The 21,943-nt window shown below is 46.0% G+C and overlaps 1 protein-coding gene across 2 annotated transcripts; it reads left to right on the top strand.

Moving 5' to 3' along the window:
* Window positions 1–10,715: 10,715 nt before the first annotated feature.
* KLHL38 (kelch like family member 38) lies at window positions 10,716–19,496 on the top strand. Of its 2 annotated transcripts, none has more exons than XM_082235691.1 (4): window positions 10,716–10,946; window positions 12,137–13,598; window positions 15,334–15,439; window positions 15,836–17,192. In XM_082235691.1, exons 2-4 carry the CDS (start codon window positions 12,249–12,251, stop codon window positions 15,910–15,912), a joined length of 1,533 nt encoding a protein of 510 aa, XP_082091817.1. In that variant the 5' UTR covers window positions 10,716–10,946; window positions 12,137–12,248; the 3' UTR covers window positions 15,913–17,192. The 2 variants fall into 2 exon arrangements, with proteins under 2 accessions (XP_082091817.1, XP_082091816.1); XM_082235690.1 differs by lacking the exon at window positions 15,836–17,192 and adding an exon at window positions 18,655–19,496 and having other exon boundaries at window positions 10,718–10,946.
* The last annotated feature ends 2,447 nt before the right edge of the window (window positions 19,497–21,943 follow it).

Below are 21,943 nucleotides of genomic sequence, written 5' to 3'. Positions count from 1 at the left end.
CAGCGGGCCGGATCAGGCCTCCAAAATGGACTTTGGACATGCCTGCTTTAATAGATAAAGGTAAAGGGAACCCTAACCGTTAGGCCCAGTCGCAGACGACTCTGAAGTCGCAGCGCTCATCTCGCTTTACTGGCCAAGAGAGCTGGCGTACAGCTTCCGGGTCATGTGGCCAGCATGACTAAGCCGCTTCTGGCAAACCAGAGTAGCGTACGGAAACGCCGTTTACCTTCCCACCAGAGAGGTACCTATTTATCTACTTGCACTTTGACGTGCTTTCGAACTGCTAGGTTGGCAGGAGCCGGGACCGAGCAACGGGAGCTCACCCCGTCGCGGGGATTCGAACCGCTGACCTTCTGATCGGCAAGTCCTAGGCTCTGTGGCTTAATCCACGGCACCACCCACGTCCCTAGACTTTAATGTATATGTGTGCATTAAAATTTACATCACACATGTTCTGCCACAGAGTTATGGGAAGATTAACCTACCACCCAACTCAGTTTGGTTCTGGTCCAAACTGGACTCCCATAAAACTGCTATTATTTTTATCATCATCATCATCTTAAACTCAGGAGTGTCTGACACCGTGGATTGCTTACATCTGGTTTGATGTTTACATTTGAGGAGTGTACATAAGAGAAGCTGGTTTCCTGACCTAAAGAGAAGCCTGAGAATGCAGATATATTACTGGGCTTGGCTTTAGGTGGAAAAGATATAGTGGTCTCCTTAGATTCCAGGAAAAGAGGAGTCCAATGCATGAGACATGCATAGCCCTTAAACCTCCAGTTGCACCGATCGTCCTGTAATAGAAGCACAATGAAGCGGATCTATAAATAACCACTCAAGTGTCCAGACGTTCATACCAGGATCGACTGTTGCTCTGAGCCCATCCATGTTTTTCATGGGGAGCGGGGCATCTATCACAGATACTAGCAAAGTCAAGATCTCATGTGACGGAAGTACAAGCAGATTGCAACATAAGCAGAAGTGAAACCAAGTTCAAAAATTAGGTGCAACAGCTGAAAATCTAAAAATAATGGAGCAGGGCCTCAGGGAATTAATATGAGAAGCAAGAAAGCTAAGGGTCCATTTCTCTGGGTTGTATTAGCAAGGGAGCCACAATTCAAACAGAAATATATTAAATGTTATTAATTTAGTTCTACTCAAAGTTCTTGGAGCTAAGCCCAAGCACAAATCTTGACACAACTGCAGTTATTTATGGTTATTAAGGGACCAATTGTTGCAATGTACTTGGGTCATGGACTGCTATTCCAGTTGGCCAATTACATGCATCAAAAAGAGGAAAGGAAAGAAATAAAAGTAATGCAAAAACCAAAAAAAGAGAACAACAGATTGTACAGATTTGCATGGAATTTGCATATGCAAATTAAAAATTTGTTTATATATATCCAAATTTAGAAGCAGTGTCAGTAATTTAAATAAAAACACACTGGTGAGCATACCCCAATCTCAGAGTGGTGAGAGACTCCAGCAGTTCCAACACTTACTCAGGGCTTGATTTCCTTGGAATGAAGGTCAATGGAGACTGTGGTGTCTTTAGGATATATGGTTTAATTTACACATATATGCATAGCTGTCAACTTACAGATTTGAAAATAAGGGACCAGCAGCCAAAATAAGGGATTTTAGTCAACCGGCTGAAATACAAAGTTAAAAGGGACCAGATAATTTTGGAGAGCAGCGCCAGTTTTTAGCCCTTCGTTTCCAGAGGTTGCTGCTCAAGACACCAGCTGATGAACCACTGCAATTAAATAACTATAAGCAGCAACCACTTTTCGCGCAAAACAAAGTCCAAGCTACGAAGATGATGCTGCAGTTCTGTATCTTTTCTGTCGTGCCTCTGCCTCCGCCTCCTCTCTCTGAATTGCTTTCTCTATGGTTGCCCTTGCTCTCCTCTCAAGGCTCCTCAGCAATTCATAGGCCATGCCAGGCTGCCCATCTCATCTGGGTTCTTCGGCGGCGCAGCCGCAGTACGGCCTAGTGGGAGCGGCGGCGGGCAGAGGGGAGGCCCCAGGCAGAGACGCTCACTTCGGCAGCCGCGAGGAGGATGGCGGCGGAAGGGCACAAGGCTCCTGCCACTCCTGGCGAGGAGGGGCTCCCAGGGGCCGAGGCTGGTGAGAGGAGGCCAGAGGGGGCCGGGCCGGGCAGCCAAGCAACACAGTTGGAGCCTCCCTCCTCCCTGGCCGGCAGGGAGGGAGGGAGAGGAACTGCTTCCTTTGAAACCCGGGAAATTTAAGGGACATCATCAATAAGGGACAGCAGCGGGACACGGCGCTGGAATAAGGGAGTTTCCCGCCAAATAAGGGACGGTTGACAGCTATGCATATATGCAACCTGAGCATAGGGTGGAAGGGCTTGCAGCATTAGCACTCCAGCAGACCATGCTTCCCCAATTAGGTTTCTAGGGAAAGTCCTCCAAGCCACAGAATTGGATACCAGCACAAGGAATCAGAAGCCCTTCTGCCTTTCCAGCTTCCAGTCAACATGCAGACCAGCCCTGGCTATTGTTCTCCTACTTACACGATCATGTTGCCTTCACTCAGGTGATGTGCTGGGGAAAATGCCCACCCCTATTAACATTATCCCTTAGTTGTTTCCAGTGATATTTTTCTAGTACTCACCATTAACACCTCCCTCGTTCTCCTAGAACGGCAATAGCACTCATCAGAGAGGTGCCAGAACTGAGTTCCTGTGAGTTCTCCCTGAAAAAAAGGGCCTGGTTGTTTCCATGGTAACATGGCCACCTCTTTGGTCATGCAAATGGGGGTTCCTTCAGTTAGGGCCATCATCTTACAAAGAGACTGGTTTCACCAGTTGAAGAGGCTCCCTCTTGTACATTCCCCTCTCCACCACCACCATTTTGTAGATGCAAAACCAGATGGGCTTGTCCAATCCTCTTTTAATGCCATCCAAGTTGGTAGCCATCACTGCCTCTCGTGGGAGCAGATTCCCAGAGTTTAACTAAGAGTGTGAAACAGTACTGTATTTTCTTTTGTCTGTCTTGATCCTCCCAATGCTCAGTTTCATTGTATATCCCTGAGTTGTACAACTCTGAGACAAGGAGCAAAACTTGTCCTCTGTCCACTTTCTCTAAAGCATGCCTCTTAATCGTTTTTTCTCCAAATTAAACCCCTCAGGTGCTGTAACCTTATCCTCATAGGTCCAGCTTTCACTTCCATACATCACTACTGGGAAAACCACAGCTTTGACTATATGGACCTTTGTTGGCAAGGTGATGTGAGTTACTCCACCCCTTTGATTATTCTGGTGGTCCTTTTCTGAAACTTCTCCAAATAATTATATGAACACCCCTATTGTTTTCCCTCCTAAGTTATTGCCCAAAATGGTAGAATAGCATAGCGGCAAGGCAACCAAAGTTCACCCCAGTCGATGCCTGTGTAGAATAATGTGTGTCCAAAATATTCATTTTGTAATGAGATTGTGCTGACTGAGACAGTTGAGATCTGCCCCACCGTCCCCTTCTGTTCAGCCTCACCTGTACTTTCCAGTAAAAAGGACACCAGTTCACAATGTATTTATAGCAGGGTGTCTGGGACAGAAATAAAATCAGATCTGCGGCCTGCACATGGAATCCAGGCATGTGTTTGAGAAAGAATCAGACTTCTGGTGTGACTGGTGTTTTGTAGCTACACAAATTCTCAGACGTGTTCCATAAGCTTACTGTAAAAAGGAACACAACCCTAGTCCCTGGTTGCATGCTCATTTGGTACATTGATAAACTCCATAGCCTTTTCTAATACTGCAGCAACTCTGAGCAGGGTATAACTCGAGCTGGCCTACTGGCAAGCTTGCAAGAGTTCAGAATCAGGTTTTGATAAATCCATTGGCAATACCAGGGCTGGCACCAGTGGCGTAGCGTGGGTTAGCACCCGGGGCAAGGCAAGTAATTTGCGCCCCCTAACCCGTGGATTTGCGCCCCCTAACCCTAACCCCCAGATGTTGCGCCCGGTGCGGCCGGTCCCCCCTGCACCCCCCACGCTACGCCACTGGCTGGCACCAATACCTGGCAGCCTTGGTCAGCTGCAAGAACCCCAGTGGTAGTACAGCCCACAAGTATTGACCCCCTGCCATGACTCCTTGACCACAGGCTGGCAGTGAGCAGGTGGCCATTTTGATTTCCCACAATACCTGGGATGCTGATGTTATACAGTGGTACCTCAGGTTAAGAACTTAATTCGTTCCGGAGGTCCGTTCTTAACCTGAAACTGTTCTTAACCTGAAGCACCACTTTAGCTAATCGGGCCTCCCACTGCCGCCACCCCGCCGGAGCACGATTTCTGTTCTCATCCTGAAGCAAAGTTCTTAACCCGAGGTACTATTTCTGGGTTAGCGGAGTCTGTAACCTGATGTGTCTGTAAGCTGAAGCGTCTGTAACCTGAGGTACCACTGTATAATAATTTCCTCTTTCAATAAACCTTCCAATTGGATTTTATTTTATTTTTTTACCCCATCGGTACCTGTGTTGCATTTGAAATTGTTTTTCCACGTGTTATTGTTTTAACTGTTTTATATGTAATTGTTTTCATAGGTGCCACTGTTTTAACACAGGTGAATATTCTACGTATGTTTTTAATGCGTTGTGGAAGAACTTTGTGATGCTTCAAAGGAAGCAATTCGTAAATAAAATCACCATCATGGGTTTATGTGCCCCCCCCTGCTGCCATATAAGCCTATGGATAGGGCTGCACAGGTGTAGCGGGGGGGCGGCGGCCCTTAAACCTGGAGCCAGCCCTGGATAATCCTTCTGGACATCTGTCCAAACAGTGCTCCTGAAGGTAGGAGTCTATCAATTGATGAAGATGATCATCCAAATGTCATAGACCAAATGGAGCAAACAGCACGCAGACCTAGTGGTGGGAGGAAAAAATCCTTAAATAAGAGACACGGGGGAATGATTAATGGACTTCAATGTCTGTACACTAATGCGCAAAGCATGGGAAATAAACAAGATGAGCTTGAGCTCTTTCTTGGTACAGCAAACTAAATATGACATAATAGGCATCACTGAAACCTGGCGGGATAAGTCCCACGATTGGAATGTAAAAGTGGGGGGATACAATCTATTTCAGAGAAACAGACCAGACAAGAAAGGAGGAGGAGTGGCGTTATATGTCAGGGATGTGTATACCTGTGAAGAGATCCAAGATTTAGAACCTCAAAGCCAAAGTGAGAGCAGGGGGTTGGACTCGATGGCCCTTGTGGTCTCTTCCAACTCTATGATTCTATGATTCTATGAACTGCAAGAGCACCATGTACAGTGCCTACAATCAGGTCCCAAATTTTAGGTCCCCTAAATCTGCCTCTGCTACCATTCAATGAGACAGAGATTCCTACATTGTGCTCTTCAGGCACAGTGAATTAACTATGCATTGCACCCTACTTCCCTTCCCACGGCCTTGGAAGAACCCTGCGCAGGCCTGAGTTAAGAGCTCTGCCAAAGCGTTGTATAGACCCTATTCATAACCAGGTTAACTTACCAGTAGCTATGTGGCGCCTGAAACTCTGAAATGAAAGTTCAGCAGACGGCACAATTCCCAAAATCTGTACCAGATGCACATTCGTATGCCCCAAGCAGGGATGCAGTATCCCAAGAGAGAGGGTATTGGTAGAAGTTGGTCATCCAATTACTGTGGATGGTTTTGCCCACAGACAGTGATGCTGGCTGGAAGCTGGGGATCCAACAAATAAGAAGACTTCTGTTGGACCATGCCAAAGGCTCATCTAGACCATCATCCTGTTCTGATGACTATGGGAAGCCTAGAAGCAGGACCTGAGAGCAACATCACCCTCCCCATGGAATACCTGTGTTCTAGAGGCATACCATCACTAACACTAAAACATGGTCCTTGTGGCTAGTATTCATTGATGAGTCTTCAAAGGCCCACCAAAATCAGTGGGGCTTCATTCCTAACATTGCCTGAATTTTGCCCCAAGTTTGATGGTGCTCATGCCCCTCAACTGGGATATCCTGGAATTACAGAAGCCGTCCTGGCTTCTAACCAGATCCTGAGATGTCCTGTTCTAGCTCGTGCAGTAGTTTGACCCTGAAAGATGCACGTTTTGAGGGGGGGCATGCTGTTTTGCAGTCACCTGGCTCCTATGAGAGCACGTCCCCCAAAGTCACGCAACCTGATTTTCTTCTGTGGGATATTGGAGGGCATAGATGTCAACGTTTCCCCCTTTTTTAAGGGAAATTCCCTTATTCCGAATAGGATTCCTCACAAGAAAAGGGAAAAGTTGACAGCTATGTTGGAGGGTATGGGTTTTTTAAAGCCATCTGGTAATATTCTAATGTGCAATTGGGAAATGAATGCATCCAGGTGTATTTATTTACTGCAGTCCATTATTTAGATTTCCTGTCCTATCCCAACTCCAAGGTCTGCAGCACAGCTTTGTCTCCTTTTATCAACATTTTTTTTTGTGAGGAGGCCTCAGCTGAGAGGGCTAAGGTTCCCTTTGGCCACCCAGGGAGCTTCCCAACTGCGCAAAGAAAATATGAGCAGACATCTTTTCTTTTAGAACATATTAATCATTTTGGAGTAGTCGTGGATACCAACGATTAACTTAATGCATTTCCCTCTCCAATCAATAGGTATCTGATGAATCCAGGAGCTCCATTTCAGAATTTTGCTTTGCTAAGGGTCCAAATTACATGTGACATTAGTAGGGATGTCGGAGAATTCGGACAAAAATGGAAACAGGAACAAAAATTGCTGATGTTGGCTTATTTGGTCCAGGACAAAAATCAATCCAGCAAATATGATTGGTGTCATATGGTCAGAGACTTCCTCACTATGGTACTGGGGGTTTTCCTGTAGCAATTATTTCCATGTTTGCATCATGTAGCAGCATATGCACATGTTACTCTTAATTCAAACAAGCCCTGTAGCACACCATCTGCATGCAATATGTAATATCAGTAGGTGCAAGTATAACCTCCCTTAGGACAGGCCAAGGATCCTCAGAACCCAGCAGGGTCTTCATTCCGTTAGAGGCAGACAGCCGTAATTAGAAAGTACCTTCTGTGGAAATTTGAGGTTGTCAGGGGAGCAGAGAGGCCTAAGGTGTCAAGCGAACGCAAATAGCAAGCAATTTGAACATGTGGGTCAGAGTTCAGGTGGGGTTTGCTAGAGCAGGATCTGAATCAAAATTTCAGCCTCAAGCGTTCTTGCAGTGCAGAACAAATGCAAAAGTCCAGGATGCGAATGTTGTAAAGGTGTGTTGCACCCCACAAATGGGTCTGATGCAATTAACTGCAAAAGTGTTTTAGGTTAAATATTGTATGTGATTTTTTCTTCTTCTGGCATACGGTGTATCTGTTTAATATAGCCTTGTAAGATCTGTTTAATACAGCCTTGTAAGACATCACCTTGCCAACAAAGGTCCGTATAGTAAAAGCTATGGTTTTCCCAGTAGTGATGTATGGAAGTGCAAGCTGGACCATAAAGAAGGCTGATCACTGAAGAATTGATGCTTTTGAATTCTGGTGCTGGGTCAAAATTAAGGGAGAGAATAATAACAGAGACCTCATTGTGGGAGTTTACTATAGATCCCCAAGCCAAATGGAGGACATAGATGATGCCTTCCTGGAACAGATGGCCAAGCATGCAAAAGGAAGGGAGATAGTAGTAATGGGGGACTTCAGTTACCCGGATATTTGTTGGATGTCAAACTCAGCCAAGAGCATAAGGTCAAACAGATTCCTCACTGGCCTTGCAGACAACTTCATTGTCCAGAAAGTGGGAGAAGCAACAAGAGAAACAGCCATTTTAGATCTGGTCCTAACCAATGTTGATGACCTGGTTAGTGGGGTAGAAGTGGAAGGATCATTAGGCGCGAGTGATCATGCTCTTCTGAAGTTTACCATACAGCGGAAAGGAGCAGCCAAGCATACTAGGACTCACAGAATGAACTCAGGCTTGCCAGAGAGGTTAAAAGCAACAAAAAAGGCTTTTATGGGTATGTCCGTAGCAAAAGGAAGAACAAAGAAACAGTGGGGTCACTCAGAGGAGAAGATGGTGAAATGCAAACAGGGGACACAGAAAGGGCTGAACTCCTCAATGCCTTCTTTGCCTCAGTCTTCTCCAATAAAGTAAACAATGCCCGACCTGAAGAATTTGGAGCAAATGATTCAGCAGAGGAAACACAGCCCAGAATAACTAAGGAGATAGTACAAGAATACTTGGCTAGTTTAGATGTATTCAAGTCTCCAGGGCCAGATGAACTGCATCCAAGAGTATTAAAAGAACTGGCAGATGTGATCTCAGAACCACTGGCAGTCATCTTTGAGAATTCCTGGAGAACAGGCGAAGTCCCGGCAGACTGGAGGAGGGCAAATGTTGTCCCTATTTTCAAAAAGGGGAAAAGAGAGGACCCAAATAATTATCGCCCAGTCAGTCTGACATCAATACCAGGGAAGATTCTGGAGCAGATCATTAAGCAAACAGTCTGTGAGCACCTAGAAAGGAATGCTGTGATCACCAATAGTCAGCATGGATTTCTGAAAAATAAGTCATGTCAGACTAACCTGATCTTGTTTTTTGACAGAATTACAAGCCTGGTAGATGAAGGGAACGCAGTGGATATAGCCTACCTTGATTTCAGCAAGGCATTTGACAAGGTGCCCCATGATATTCTTGTAAAGAAGCTGGTAAAATGCGGTCTTGACTCTGCTACCACTCAGTGGATTTGTAACTGGCTGACTGACCAAACCCAAAGGGTGCTCATCAATGGTTCCTCTTCATCCTGGAGAAGAGTGACTAGTGGGGTGCCACAGGGTTCTGTCTTGGGCCCGGTCTTATTCAACATCTTTATCAACGACTTGGATGATGGACTCAAGGGCATCCTGATCAAATTTGCAGATGACACCAAACTGGGAGGGGTGGCTAACACCCCAGAGGACAGGATCACACTTCAAAACGACCTTGACAGATTAGAGAACTGGGCAAAAACAAACAAGATGAATTTTAACAGGGAGAAATGTAAAGTATTGCACTTGGGCAAAAAAAATGAGAGGCACAAATACAAGATGGGTGACACCTGGCTTGAGAGCAGTACATGTGAAAAGGATCTAGGAGTCTTGGTCGACCACAAACTTGACATGAGCCAACAGTGTGACGCGGCAGCTAAAAAAGCCAATGCAATTCTGGGCTGCATCAATAGGAGTATAGCATCTAGATCAAGGGAAGTAATAGTGCCACTGTATTCTGCTCTGGTCAGACCTCACCTGGAGTACTGTGTCCAGTTCTGGGCACCACAGTTCAAGATGGACACTGACAAACTGGAACGTGTCCAGAGGAGGGCAACCAAAATGGTCAAAGGCCTGGAAACGATGCCTTATGAGGAACGGCTAAGGGAGCTGGGCATGTTTAGCCTGGAGAAGAGGAGGTTAAGGGGTGATATGATAGCCATGTTCAAATATATAAAAGGATGTCATATAGAGGAGGGAGAAAGGTTGTTTTCTGCTGCTCCAGAGAAGCGGAAGCTTTGTGTATTCAGCAAATATGATGTCCAACACTGAACAGTGATTCCGGATATTGACTACTGTTTCGTAGAATTCTTCGTCAGCATGGTGGGAGGATATAGATTTGCTTCATAAACCCATCTATTTTGAATTAATGTACGTGAATGAAAATATTAAATGCTGTGGAACAGTGCTCATGTAATAATGTAGTCACTGCTCATGCCTCCTTCCAGAAGGATTTCCGACTGTTAGCTCCAAGGGCAACCGATTGCCAGTGCTTGGCCATCTCTTTAATTACACCAAGGCTCCTCCTCCCAGCAAAAGGAAATCTGCCAAGCTATGCTTGCTTCTCCACCCGGTTCGACGTCTTCAGAAGTCTCTCTTCACAACCGGAATCTCAGAGTTGGGGGAGAGACCCCGCGAGTCATTTAGCCCAATCCACCCCTCCCATTTGGGATGCGGGTGGCGCTGTGGGTTAAACCACAGAGTCTAAGACTTGCCGATCAGAAGGTTGGCGGTTCGAATCCCCGTGACGGGGTGAGCTCCCGTTGCTCAGTCCCTGCTCCTGCCAACCTAGCAGTTCGAAAGCACGTCAAAGTGCAAGTAGATAAATAGGTACCGCTCCGGCGGGAAGGTAAATGGCATTTCCGTGTGCTGCTCTGGTTCACCAGTCATGCTGGCCACATGACCCGGAAGCTGTAAGCCGGCTCCCTTGGCCAATAAAGCAAGAAGAGCGCCGCAACCCCAGAGTCGGTCACGACTGGACCTAATGGTCAGGGATCCCTTTACCCTTTACCCCTCCCATTTCTTTACAATATCATTTCCATACTATTAGAACTTCCCTGCAGTGGATGCATCAAAACAATTCAGAAGCATAGGGCTTGGCTTTACATCTCCACATAATCTAATAGCTAAACAGGGGTGAACAAAGAAGCGAGAAAGCTTATAGAAGTTACAGATTGTTTACAAGTTTCTAGAGTTACTAGTTTACTTCAGGTCCCTGTTGCTGCTTCCAACAGGGCTTCTGCAGATGCCCCATCCTTCATCCATGTCTATTTTCGTATGTAAACACTTGCCAGAAAAACACCCTCTGGGCATGCTCAGTAGCGCTGTGTTCCGTTCACCTCGCCGTTGCAGCAGGCAACTGGAAAGTCACATGTCACAACACAGGAAAAAGTACACGGGCAACTATTCTTAGTCGAGGAATGTATACAGTGCCTCATTGCGGTACCTCATGAGCCAACCTTCAGAGAGCCGTGACAGTGCCTTGATACTAAACAAACCCAGAAACCTCCCCCTATGAATCTTTCACCAGCGAAAGAACAATCTCAAGCTCCTTTTTTAAAAAAAGCAAAAACAAAATTTTAAAAGTCTTCATATTCATGGGCCTAGCCATGGAAAGTTTCAGCAGAGAATAAACAAGGCAAAGCAGGGATGGAATAAGGTAAACAGCTCTGCCATGATTTTCACTACAGATGTGAGAGATCTGGGAGACAGTTTTGCCTGCTGTGTGTTTTTGCTGCTGCATTTAGGCCTTAGCCAGCTGTGCAAAGTATATGGCTTATATATACTGCATTTGTGGGGAAGGACTCCAATTGCTTTGTTTGTGATGCCCGTATGTTGCATGTCTGTTGGATTCATGTTGCATTTGTGGGGAACGGCCGTAGTTTAATCGTGGAGCATCTGCTCTGCATTGCACAAGCTCTCAGGTTCAATCTCCAGCACCTCCAGGTACGACTTGGACAGAGTTCTACCTGAGACTCTGGAAAGCCACCAGCAGTCAATGTAGGCAATACTGGCTCAGGCAATACTAGGATCATAGAACTGACCTATGGTCTGACTGGGTATAAAACAGCTTCCTCTGTTGCTATTAGAAGGAGACTGCAGTGGTGGTTTGCAAAGTTATCTGCCAGCTATCCTCCTCTCCCTAGGACAGCAGATAACTTGTATTATTTACCCCCGCTTCCCCACTCCCCAAGCAGTATAAGCTAAAATAGTGGCTCTTTCTTAAAAAGAGATAAAACGTTGCATCCATTTTTTTTCCAGTGATGTCTTGCTTGTGTACAGATATGTGATGCTGTGGGAGCAGGGGGAAATGCTCCAGCAGACTTTTGCATACACCAAGTAAAGCGGGGAGAATCTACTGCTCTTATTCTTGGTGGATATGAAAGCAAAAGCAACCGGGGAATAAATAAATATATCATCCCCCCCCGCCCCCCACAGATTTCTAGACTCGAGGAGTTTAGTTTGTTATGTCGTGCTGCCAGAATTGCATTCTTTGGGAATGACTAATATTGACATGGGGCCGAGGGGTTTGAGATGGAAGATACTAAATTGTAAGTGCTTCATGGGAATGATAGGCAAACATGCATTTGTTAAGAGATACTTATCACGAAGAAATTGTTTGATTCAGGCTTTGTGCTTGAGCCACTAATTGCCCCTATTGTCTTGTAATGCATGTTTATTTTTTGTATTATTATTATTATTATTCTACTCTGTCAGAAATACCCCCAGGTAACCCCAGACCTCCAACCTCCCTGCTTGGTTTTATAAAACAAGACGTTCTGTGATGTTTCCTTCACCTACTTGGCCTTATCCTGGTGAATGAAGCTAGCTTTTCCATTTCTTCTGTAGGTGGACAGTGTTTAAACGGACCATTTGACTGTGATCTATCAAGTCAAGGAGGCTGATGAACCACCAATGAGAATTCTTGTTTGGCCAGTGCTGATATCTCTCTGATTCCACTATGGAAGAGAAATGCGCACAAGACAGGCTCTTCAAAGATCAGGATTTCTCCTCTGAGCTGCTAAAGCAGCTCAACGTTTTACGGAAGAACCGAATCCTAACTGACGTTGTCCTGTGTACGGGTGACACAGAAATCCCTTGCCATAGGAATGTACTTGCCTCAAGTAGCCCCTACTTCAAGGCAATGTTCTGCAACAACTTCAAAGAGAGTGGCCAGGAAAAAGTCAGCCTTAGAGATATCGACTCAAATGTTCTTCATTGCATCATTGTCTACGTTTACACAGGAGAGATCCTAATGACAGTGGAGAATATTTTGTATCTGATGGAAACTGCTTCCATGCTCCAGTACATGAAGCTATTTGAGGCCTGTTCAACTTACCTCCAGGACCAACTTGCTCCAGATAACTGCCTCAGCCTGATTCGGCTCTCGGAGATCTTGCACTGCGATAAACTCAAGAAGAAAGCCAAAGCAATGGCTCTGAAGTGTTTCCCTGAAGTAGCCATCTCCGAAGACCTGAAAGAACTCTGTGTTCTGGAGTTGATAGACTATCTTGGAGATGATGAGCTTTGTGGAGAGGAGGAACAAGTTTTTGAGGCTCTCATGGTTTGGGTGAGGCATGATCCCCAGGCACGGCAAAGCTATATCCAAGACTTGTTCAAGAAAGTAAGACTTCAGTACGTCCATCCAACATTTTTCTTCCACTTCATTGCCAATGATTCTCTCATTCAGTCGTCCCCAGCATGTAGAAATATCCTGGAACTGGCCCAAAAGCAGATGTTTTCTCTGTATAGCACCAGTGCTCCAGATATCAAACCTATGTGGCACGTTCCTCGGCGATATTCATGCCGGGAATTCCTCCTCCTGGTTGGTGGCCGGAAAGACAACCAACAGACGACGAGGGATGTCTTGCTGTACGACGAGAAGACAAACCAATGGTTGAGCCTTGCCAAATACCCAACACGGCTCTACAAGGCCTCTGTAGTGAGCGTCCACAGTAATGTTTATCTCCTGGGAGGCATTCCCATTGGCAATGGGAAGAACCAAGTCAGCGACAATGTTTATATCTTCTCACTCAAACTTAATCAGTGGAGGCTAGTGGAGCCCATGTTAGTTCGGCGCTACTCCCACAGAAGCATTGCCTATAAAAACTATATCTTTGCCATTGGGGGCATTGGAGAAAACCAGGAGATCCTAAATTCCATGGAAAGATATGACAGTATCTACAATGTTTGGGAGCACATGGCAAACATGCCTGTTGCCGTTCCTCATCCTGCTGTGTCTTCCAAAGACCAAAGAATCTATCTCTTTGGAGGGGAAGACACGATGCAAAACCCTGTCCGGCTAATACAGGTAACTCCCAATCTTCAACCATTTCACCTTCAAGATGCCAGTTGTCCTCTTTAGAGACAATGTTGAGCATACACAGAGACATGATTTCAGGCTTTTGAGTCCATTGGATCTGACCACACGTGGCTGCTCTTATGTTCTCCAAAGTAATGAATGACTTGTGCCCCGACTCAGCTGTCAATATAAAATTCTGTTACCTTGATGATTTATCATGAATTCCATGCTGTAGTTCAGGAGTGGCCAATACAGTGTCCTCCAAATACTGTAGGAATACAACTCCCATCATCCCCTGACCACTTTGGGTCATGCTTGCTTTAGGAGCTGTTGTCCAACAGAATTTGGAGGGCACCGCTGCTGTAAACACTCAAATGCACTTGCTAAGCAGAAACTGTCTTCTCCAGAAAACTGCATGCATATTCATTTCTGTTTACACATGCAATTACGGTAATTCCTTAATAAGAGTTTAACGAACTTCCACCATGACACTTTGCAAAGTCTCTGTTCTTAAAGAGGCCCACCAAGAAGGCTTGCATCATTTAGCAGCATGTAGTTCAGGGTGTATATCTGTTGATGTTAATATAAGCCTGACATTTTGAATGTCCCAGGCAGGCCAGGCCAACTGCCAATCAAAGCCTCGAGTCCAAAGACATCTGTGTGGTCTGCAAAACATTGCTAGACATGGCAGGCCATGCAAATTGCACATGTGTCTCAGAAGTCCTCTGGCCACTTAAGCAAGGCAAACCTGAATCTCAGACATTAGAGGAAGCGCTCATGCATCTTTACCATGCAGAAGGTCTCAGGTTCGCTTCCTGGCATCTCCAGGGAAGTCTGGGAACACCCCGTGTATGAAATAATAATAATAATAATAATAATAATAATAATAATAATAATAATAATAACAACAACAACAACAATAATAACAACAACAACAACAACAACAACAACAACAAATATTTATTTATACGCCGCCCATCTGGCTGGGTCTCCCCAGCCACCCTGGGCGGCTTCCAACAAAGTATTAAAATACAGTGGTCTGTTAAACATTAAAAGCTTCCCTAAACAGGGCCGCCTTCAGATGTCTTCTAAAAGTTTGGTAGTTGTTCGTCTCTTTGACATCTGGTGGGAGGGCGTTCCACAGGGCGGGTGCCACTACCGAGGAGGCCCTCTGCCTGCTTCCCTGTAACTTGGCTTCTCGGAGTGAGGGAACCTCCAGAAGGCCCTTGGCGCTGGACCTCAGTGTCCGGGCAGTACGATGGGGGTGGAGACGCTCCTTCAGGTATACTGGACCGAGGCCGTTTAGGGCTTTAAAGGTCAGCACCAACACTTTGAATTGTACTTGGAGAGAGTGTATAAACAATTCTGAGTTAGATGAACCAATCATCTGACTCAGTAAAAGGCAGCTTCCTGTTTTTCCATGTATGGAGAAGGATGCCTCTACCAACAACAAAGTGTAAGCCGGGAGGAGGAGGAGGAACAAGAGGGAATGCCACCATTGCCACCAAAGCAGGAGGGATAGCAGAGGGAGATGTAGGCAACGGGATCCCCACACAGTGTGATTTGTTCCACATCCCCAATGGAATGGTTCTTCCAAGGACTGTTCAATGTTCAATGGTTGTGGTTGCTGTAGGGGTGTGAGCAGTCACCCTCCCTTTCAGAAATGCAATCGGTGTGTGCAATCAGAGATGCTCTTTTTACATCTAATCCCAGAAATCTCATTTATGTGTTGGGTGTTCCTCAGGTATATCATGTGTCCAGGAACATGTGGTTCCGAATGGAGACCAGAATGGTGAAGAACGTCTGCGCACCAGCAGTTGTGATTGGAGACCGGATTTTTATTGTTGGAGGTAATTTGTTCAAGTGCTCTTAGACTGTTTTCACAACGCAGGTGCTCTAGGATGAGAGTGGGTAACCTAAGGTCCTAAACGATGCTGATGACCACAACACCCTGGCCATTGGCCCTGCTGGCTGAGGCTGATGGGATTTAGAGTCTGACTGTATCCCACTGCTGGCCCCAACACTGCTCTATTTCTTCTTTATTGCATGCCATTGCGGTGTGCAATTCCTTTCCACAACTGGTCACGCAGCCAAGTCTGTGTGTGGACATTGTGCAGTGCCTTGGAGCTTATTGCTTGAAACCTTCAAGGCAGAAAAGGGGCTATTTCAGTGGTTGGTGTCAAAGTCTCTCTCCCTTGCCTCCTGCCATAGTAGAACTAAAGTCTATCCTCTCCTTATTTTTACAGTCTTCTGTGTCAGGATTATAAACATGCCAAGAAGGAATAAAGCAGAACACGTCATGGAAAAACCCACTCCACACTAGATTTTGCTGCATGCTTCCATAGACTTATGAACTTGATGTTTTTGTCCACGTACAAAAACTAGTTTTATACCGTATTCCACCCGTAATTCCATTCAGAGGTAGACCCTAGTTGTTATTAACTGCATGGATCTGAAGATAAGTAGATGGTAGGAAGTTTATGGAAGGAAAGTTTCTGTGTCCTCTCCTCTCTCCCCTGGCAATTGTGTTGCACAAATGCGCATATTAGGGCAAAACTGCAGACAAAGGTATGTGCACATTTGGATAAATTTACACTGAAATGCTAAAGTATTCTAAAATAAAATTGAAAACTACAGTGGTACCTCAGGTTACAGACGCTTCAGGTTATAGACACTTCAGGTTAAAGACTCTGCTAACCCAGAAATAGTACCTCGGGTTAAGAACTTTGCTTCAGGATGAGAACAGAAATTGCGCAGCAGCGGGAGGCCCCATTAGCTAAAGTGGTACCTCAGGTTAAGAACAGTTTCAGGTTAAGAACAGACCTCCAGAACAAATTAAGTTCTTAACCCGAGGTACCATTGTAGTGTGGAAATGTGGAGAACAGAATTTAAGATTGAGAAACAGGGAGAAACAGGAATTGACAGATTCACCCATCCAAAACTCTGTGTGGTCATTTTGCAGGGGTCCTGTGGTCAGGGGTTGCGGAAGGAAGGGTGTGTGGTGGGGGCAGATTGACCCAGGTGTCACCACTGGGGGGGGGTTGACAAAATGGTGGGTGGCACTCACCACAGGGCCTGCAGCACACCCAAGCCACACGTCTCTCCTGGGAGTGACGCAGTGGCTTGGGTTTCCACAGGCTCCGCCCTGCCCCATACGGTCCACCCGCCACCTCCCTCTCAGCTGTAGGGTGGCTGAGTGGGGGGAGGCAGGCAGACCCTGTGGAGCATCCTGTCCCGGCTGGCCCCACCCCTTGGTGTAGGGCACAGGCGCCACCGCAGGTGCCCAACTGGCTTGCTCCACCACTGCCTGTGGTGCATAGCTTGGACTTTGGCCTTGAGATTCAACCCTAGCTACATAACCCCGAGGAGAATGCCTTTCCGACGGATTGTGGGTCCCTTCTGAACAATATGGGAATGATAGAGGGGGCTGCTGGAAGAAGGGGAAACAACCCCCTAATCAGTTGTCGGCTGGTCTGATTTTGAACGAATGCCCTCTCCATCCTAGGCCTCCCACACCTTACTGCCTGAATAAGGCTTTTTTGTACATGTTTTTTCCTTTATGAAATTTATGTCTGTGTCAGAAAACACAAACGTATGAAACAGCTTGGTATGAGAGAAAACGAGGAGCTCAAAATGTGAACGCAGCAGAGATGAGAAAAAGACGATTTTTCAAAAAAATAACGCCTTCAAATGTATTTATTCTGAATTTTTGTGCCAATAATTCAACTGACAAGCTTAAGCCGTAAGCTTTGGGGGGGGGGGTTACTTAACAAAGCACACAAACATTTTGTCTAATTTCAAACATAACTCATTCTCTTTCAAAGTGGAGAGATTTACTACCGATAAGTTTTCATTTACCAAGTAAGTATGCCATAACATCATCTAGTTGTTCTTGGCTTATCAGCAGCTGGAACTGAGAAATCACAATGATAACAAACACATTCTTTAAAAAGGGGGGGGGGGGAGGCATCCACTATATTTCAAGTCTTCATTGCACAATACACATCAAACAAAGCTGGGTTCATTGGCTCAACTAATGGGATTCTTGCTTTTAATTAAGTGGTGCTTTCTTTTTTGATGTTATCGCCTACTGCAGTTGTGTCTAAAGCTACATTGGTTCTGAGTTGAACCACTAAGTGATAAAACATAGTTGTTTGAAAGGAAAACAATATAGCAAAAAGAGAGCTTTCCAAAGCTCGTTTGCAAGTCCTCAGAACTGAGCTATCTAGCCACTCAGATTTACCAGCAACACCTCAATATTTACTAGATTTCTGTGATCTTCAGGGTAGGAAAGGGAAGTTCCTCCATACTTTTGCCTACTTCCTGCTCCCAAAAAACCCACAACCTTACAAGCTGTGATGATTTGCTATGCAGTAGGCAAAAACCCAATGGCAATCTGCCAAATGGACAAAATTTCTACCAGGCCATTGCCCCAAAAGCAGGCCACCCCATAACAGGCATAGCAAGGTCAAACGCAACAGCCATAAATTAGGGAGGGTGGGCGGGTGATCCGATGCACACAGCAAAAGAGACTGGGAAAAGCTGCGTGCCAAGAATATATAACCTTTGGGCCAACCCTCTAAATGGTAACATCAGAATCACCCCAACAACCCAAACTGGCCCAATCACAGTCATGGCCATCCAAATGGTCCCGCCCAGTAACCAAGAGGGGGTGTCCTGTTAGACCCCACCGCAACACGTGCTCTCCATGAAGGAGAACACGCTTTGCCATCCCATCAACCATTCTTCCTTTGAGGGCATTCTCTCCTTCCGTTTCCGTGCCCAGAGAATCCTTGCCACTAACAGCATTTTAAATATCTGGCGTGCATGTGACCATAGTCAAAAGGGACAGAGCTATTCACACAAATGTTTTGCCATGTGGAGCTGCTCTGACAGCGCTACAGTATCTGTGCCACAAGCGTGTTCCGGGCCCGCGTTTCAAATATTTTGGAATTAACAATCACCAGCACTTCTAACTCTGAAACCGCCTCTTTACGCATTCAACGCAAAGGATTTTTGCAAAATTCATAATTGTCTGGTGTGTTTCTCTCCACCCCCCCTCCAGGGTACACCAGACGAGTGATTGCTTATGATACCAAGGCTAATAAATTTGTGAAATGTGCAGACATGAAGGACAGGCGGATGCATCACGGCGCTGCGGCGATAAATGAGAAGCTGTATCTGACCGGAGGTCGTTGCCTTACCTTTGACAATGAAATCAAAGACTCTGATTCGCTCGAGTGCTACGACCCCAAGACAGACACCTGGGCTTCAAAGGGGCACCTGCCCCACAGACTCTTTGACCATGGGTGTCTGGCGCTCCAATGTGTGCCTTATGCCAATCTCTTGTGAGAGGAGGGTTATGGGGAAATGGCCATTGTCCTCTTCAGCTTGAAAGGCCCATGTTGCTCTCTGCGTAGAGAAGGCTGGTAGACTCTTGCCAGAAAAACCACCAAAACGGACAAACAAATAAGGTGGAGACCTTAGGGTTTCAGTTCCTGCTTTGGACTCCCATTCCCCACTATATCTTGAGGTAAAAGTGACATAGTGGCAGATTTTGAGTGTGATGAAATGTCTGTTGTGCGTAATGTTCAGAGCTTCTTGTGGGTGGGTGGTTTACCATGAGGGATATAATTTGGATTTTTTTGCCTAAAACACCAGAATGTCCCATCTCCTCTTTCCTGCCCTCTGAGGGACTTTCCTCACAACCTCAACGGGCCCTTCGGGGAAGTTGTGACGCAGATCAAGATCAAGCATTGGCTTCTAACAGGTCTTCCAAGCAACCCCATCCAGACAACAGTGACTGTTGATTTTTTTTTATGGTTTTCATGTGTATCTCTAAAGTGTTCACTGTTCCTGTTTTCTTCGAAGCTGTGTCTCTTGACAATTAAAGAATCTGTCCAATTCTATGGTGCTTCATAAAAGCAGCAATGGATTGTGGGAAGGCTCCGCACTGTTTGGCAGGGCTTAGTGGCACCCAGAAGTCAGGCATTATGGTTGGACGACTGCGAACCATGGATGAACTCCAAAGGGGTAGAAGGTGCCAGTGGGCCATGGCATGAAACGCAGGAAGAAGCTGCCTCAGGCCAGGTCAGACCATTAGCCTATATAGCCTATATAGCTTAGCATTTCCTACACTGACAGGCAGTCCTACCAGAAGATGCTGAGGATTGAACCAAAGTAGACGCTCTACTGCTGAACTGCAGCCTTTTCCCAAAGTAGAAAGCAGGCCCCAGGTGGGAATGGGATGATAGCTTGAGATCAGCCTCCAAAAAATGGCGGAAGGTCACCTAAGCTTAGAGAAATGAAGTTGGAGGGTGTCAGGAACCAGTTGGGCTATGCTGTCACATCAGGGCCTCATTAACCCCACGGAAGGCATTTTAGTCTTCTTCCCATTCTATTTCCTCACACTTCTATCTCTTTCTGTCCCGTTAACCCTTTTGTGCGTTGTTCAAGATTTTCACTGTAATCCTCGCCAGGAGCTTTTGGCGGTGGGGTGTGTGTGTGTGTGTGTGTGTTACGCCTGTGTTCTTTTAACTTCAGGAGTGAGGATGGTTCCAAGGGCAGCGTTTCCCCCTTTGTATTATTTTATTGCATTTCTCATTTCCTTTTGATTAAACAGACCTGACAAGATTACGAAGGAAACCGGTGCAAAGATAAATAAGTGCCCCAGTTTTTTGCCTGTTCCCCTCCCTCCTCATCTGGTTTCAAAACTTACCCGGTTCAACAGGAAGGGATTTGTGTGCCGCGCCATTTTTTATTTTTTGAGGAAAAACAAGTATGAATGGGACAGTCAGCTGATCTGTCACTTTTGCTTAGCATTCAGTTCCTAGAGCGCGAAGTTCTAGCCTGACAAGACGTCATGGGTGGTTTCCACTCAACCCCTGGAGGTCTTTGGAGGTGCAGAGTGCACCATTGGCCCCTGCCCACATGAAGCCTCTGGATTGGCCAGACCTAGTATAAATATACAGGGGCATAGCATGGCGGGGGGCATCCGGGGCAATTGCCCTGGACAAAAAAAATTAGGGACTCACCTCTTCAGTTGCCATCCCAAATGGAGGCACTTGCTATCCTGCCTGCCCAGCTCACCTGAGCAGCATGCCAAGCAGGAGTTGAGAGAGGGAGGGCACTTGCATCCATTGGCCATGCGGCGTCCCTCATCCATGGGGGAGGCAGGCGGACAGCGAGAGTCGTGGCAGTGCCCCAGCCTCAGGAGGTGGACATACACGTCCAACCACTTTGCCAGAGCTCTGTCTTGCGGCAGCGGCAGCGCCACATGGAGGTGCCAGTTAGGGGCGCAATACTTGCCTTGCCCTTCTTTAGTTAGTATACCTATCTATAGTAACAGTATAGTACCTTGCTGAAGTGTAGATGGGTGTGTGATAACAGCAAGAACCTTTATTGAACTCCAGTCATACCTCATGTTATGTCCGCTTCATGTTACGTACTTTCAGGTTACATCCCGCGGCGACCCGGAAGTACCGGAAAGGGTTGTTTCCACGTTTCGCCACTCGCGCATGTGCAGAAGCAGCGAATTGCAACCCACGCATGTACAGACGTGCCGCTGTGGGTTGCGCTCTTTTCATTTTGCGAACAGGCCTCTGGAACGGATCCTGTTCGCAACCAGAGGTACCACTGTGCATAACTGGGAAACAGGGGCAAAGCAACTGCTTATATGCATTCCTGAAAGCCTGGGCCACTCCCACTGCCTGTGTGATTGGCTCTCTAAACTTCCAAGCTGCGAATCACGACTCAGAGTTCAAGGGCCAATGACAGAGGCCCAAATCCTAAAATGTTCTGTGATTGGATGTCATGTATTGAATCAGAGCACAGGGGCTCAGAATCCTTAGTCCAGACTCAGTCTCAGGCAAACACAGACCACTGAACACATAACACTTGCTTTGCATAAAACTCAGCCTTTGCCATGAAGAACATGCCCTCCAGGCCTGGATATGAGAGAGAGAGAGAGAGAGAGAGAGAGAGAGAGAGAGAGAGAGAGAGATGGGTTGAAATTAAATGGTTTACTGATACTTCTGAATACTTTAATTGTGAATGTTGTTGTTTGTTTTAAAACTTTTTATTGTACATCACCTTGGGAAGGTATTTTTATTTCTATTTTAAAAGGCAACCAATAAGTTCCTTAAAATAATAATAATAATAATAATAATAATAATAATAGATTCTGCAGATGAAACAGGGGGCCTACTTTGCATTCTAGCATGCCTATTCCCAAACCAAAGGCTGCATTTCTGAAAACACAACTTTGTCTGCCGTATTTATTTATTCTGCAATCATTTATTCACTTATTGAAAAGCCAGGTTGGTGTTCGTAAAGATAGGCATGAGGGCAAGCAG

Source organism: Podarcis vaucheri, assembly GCF_965113315.1.
Source record: "Podarcis vaucheri genome assembly, chromosome: 8".
NCBI lineage: Eukaryota > Metazoa > Chordata > Lepidosauria > Squamata > Lacertidae > Podarcis > Podarcis vaucheri.
The sequence above is the reverse complement of the archived record's forward strand: the minus strand, read 5'-3'. Positions and strand labels throughout refer to the sequence as shown.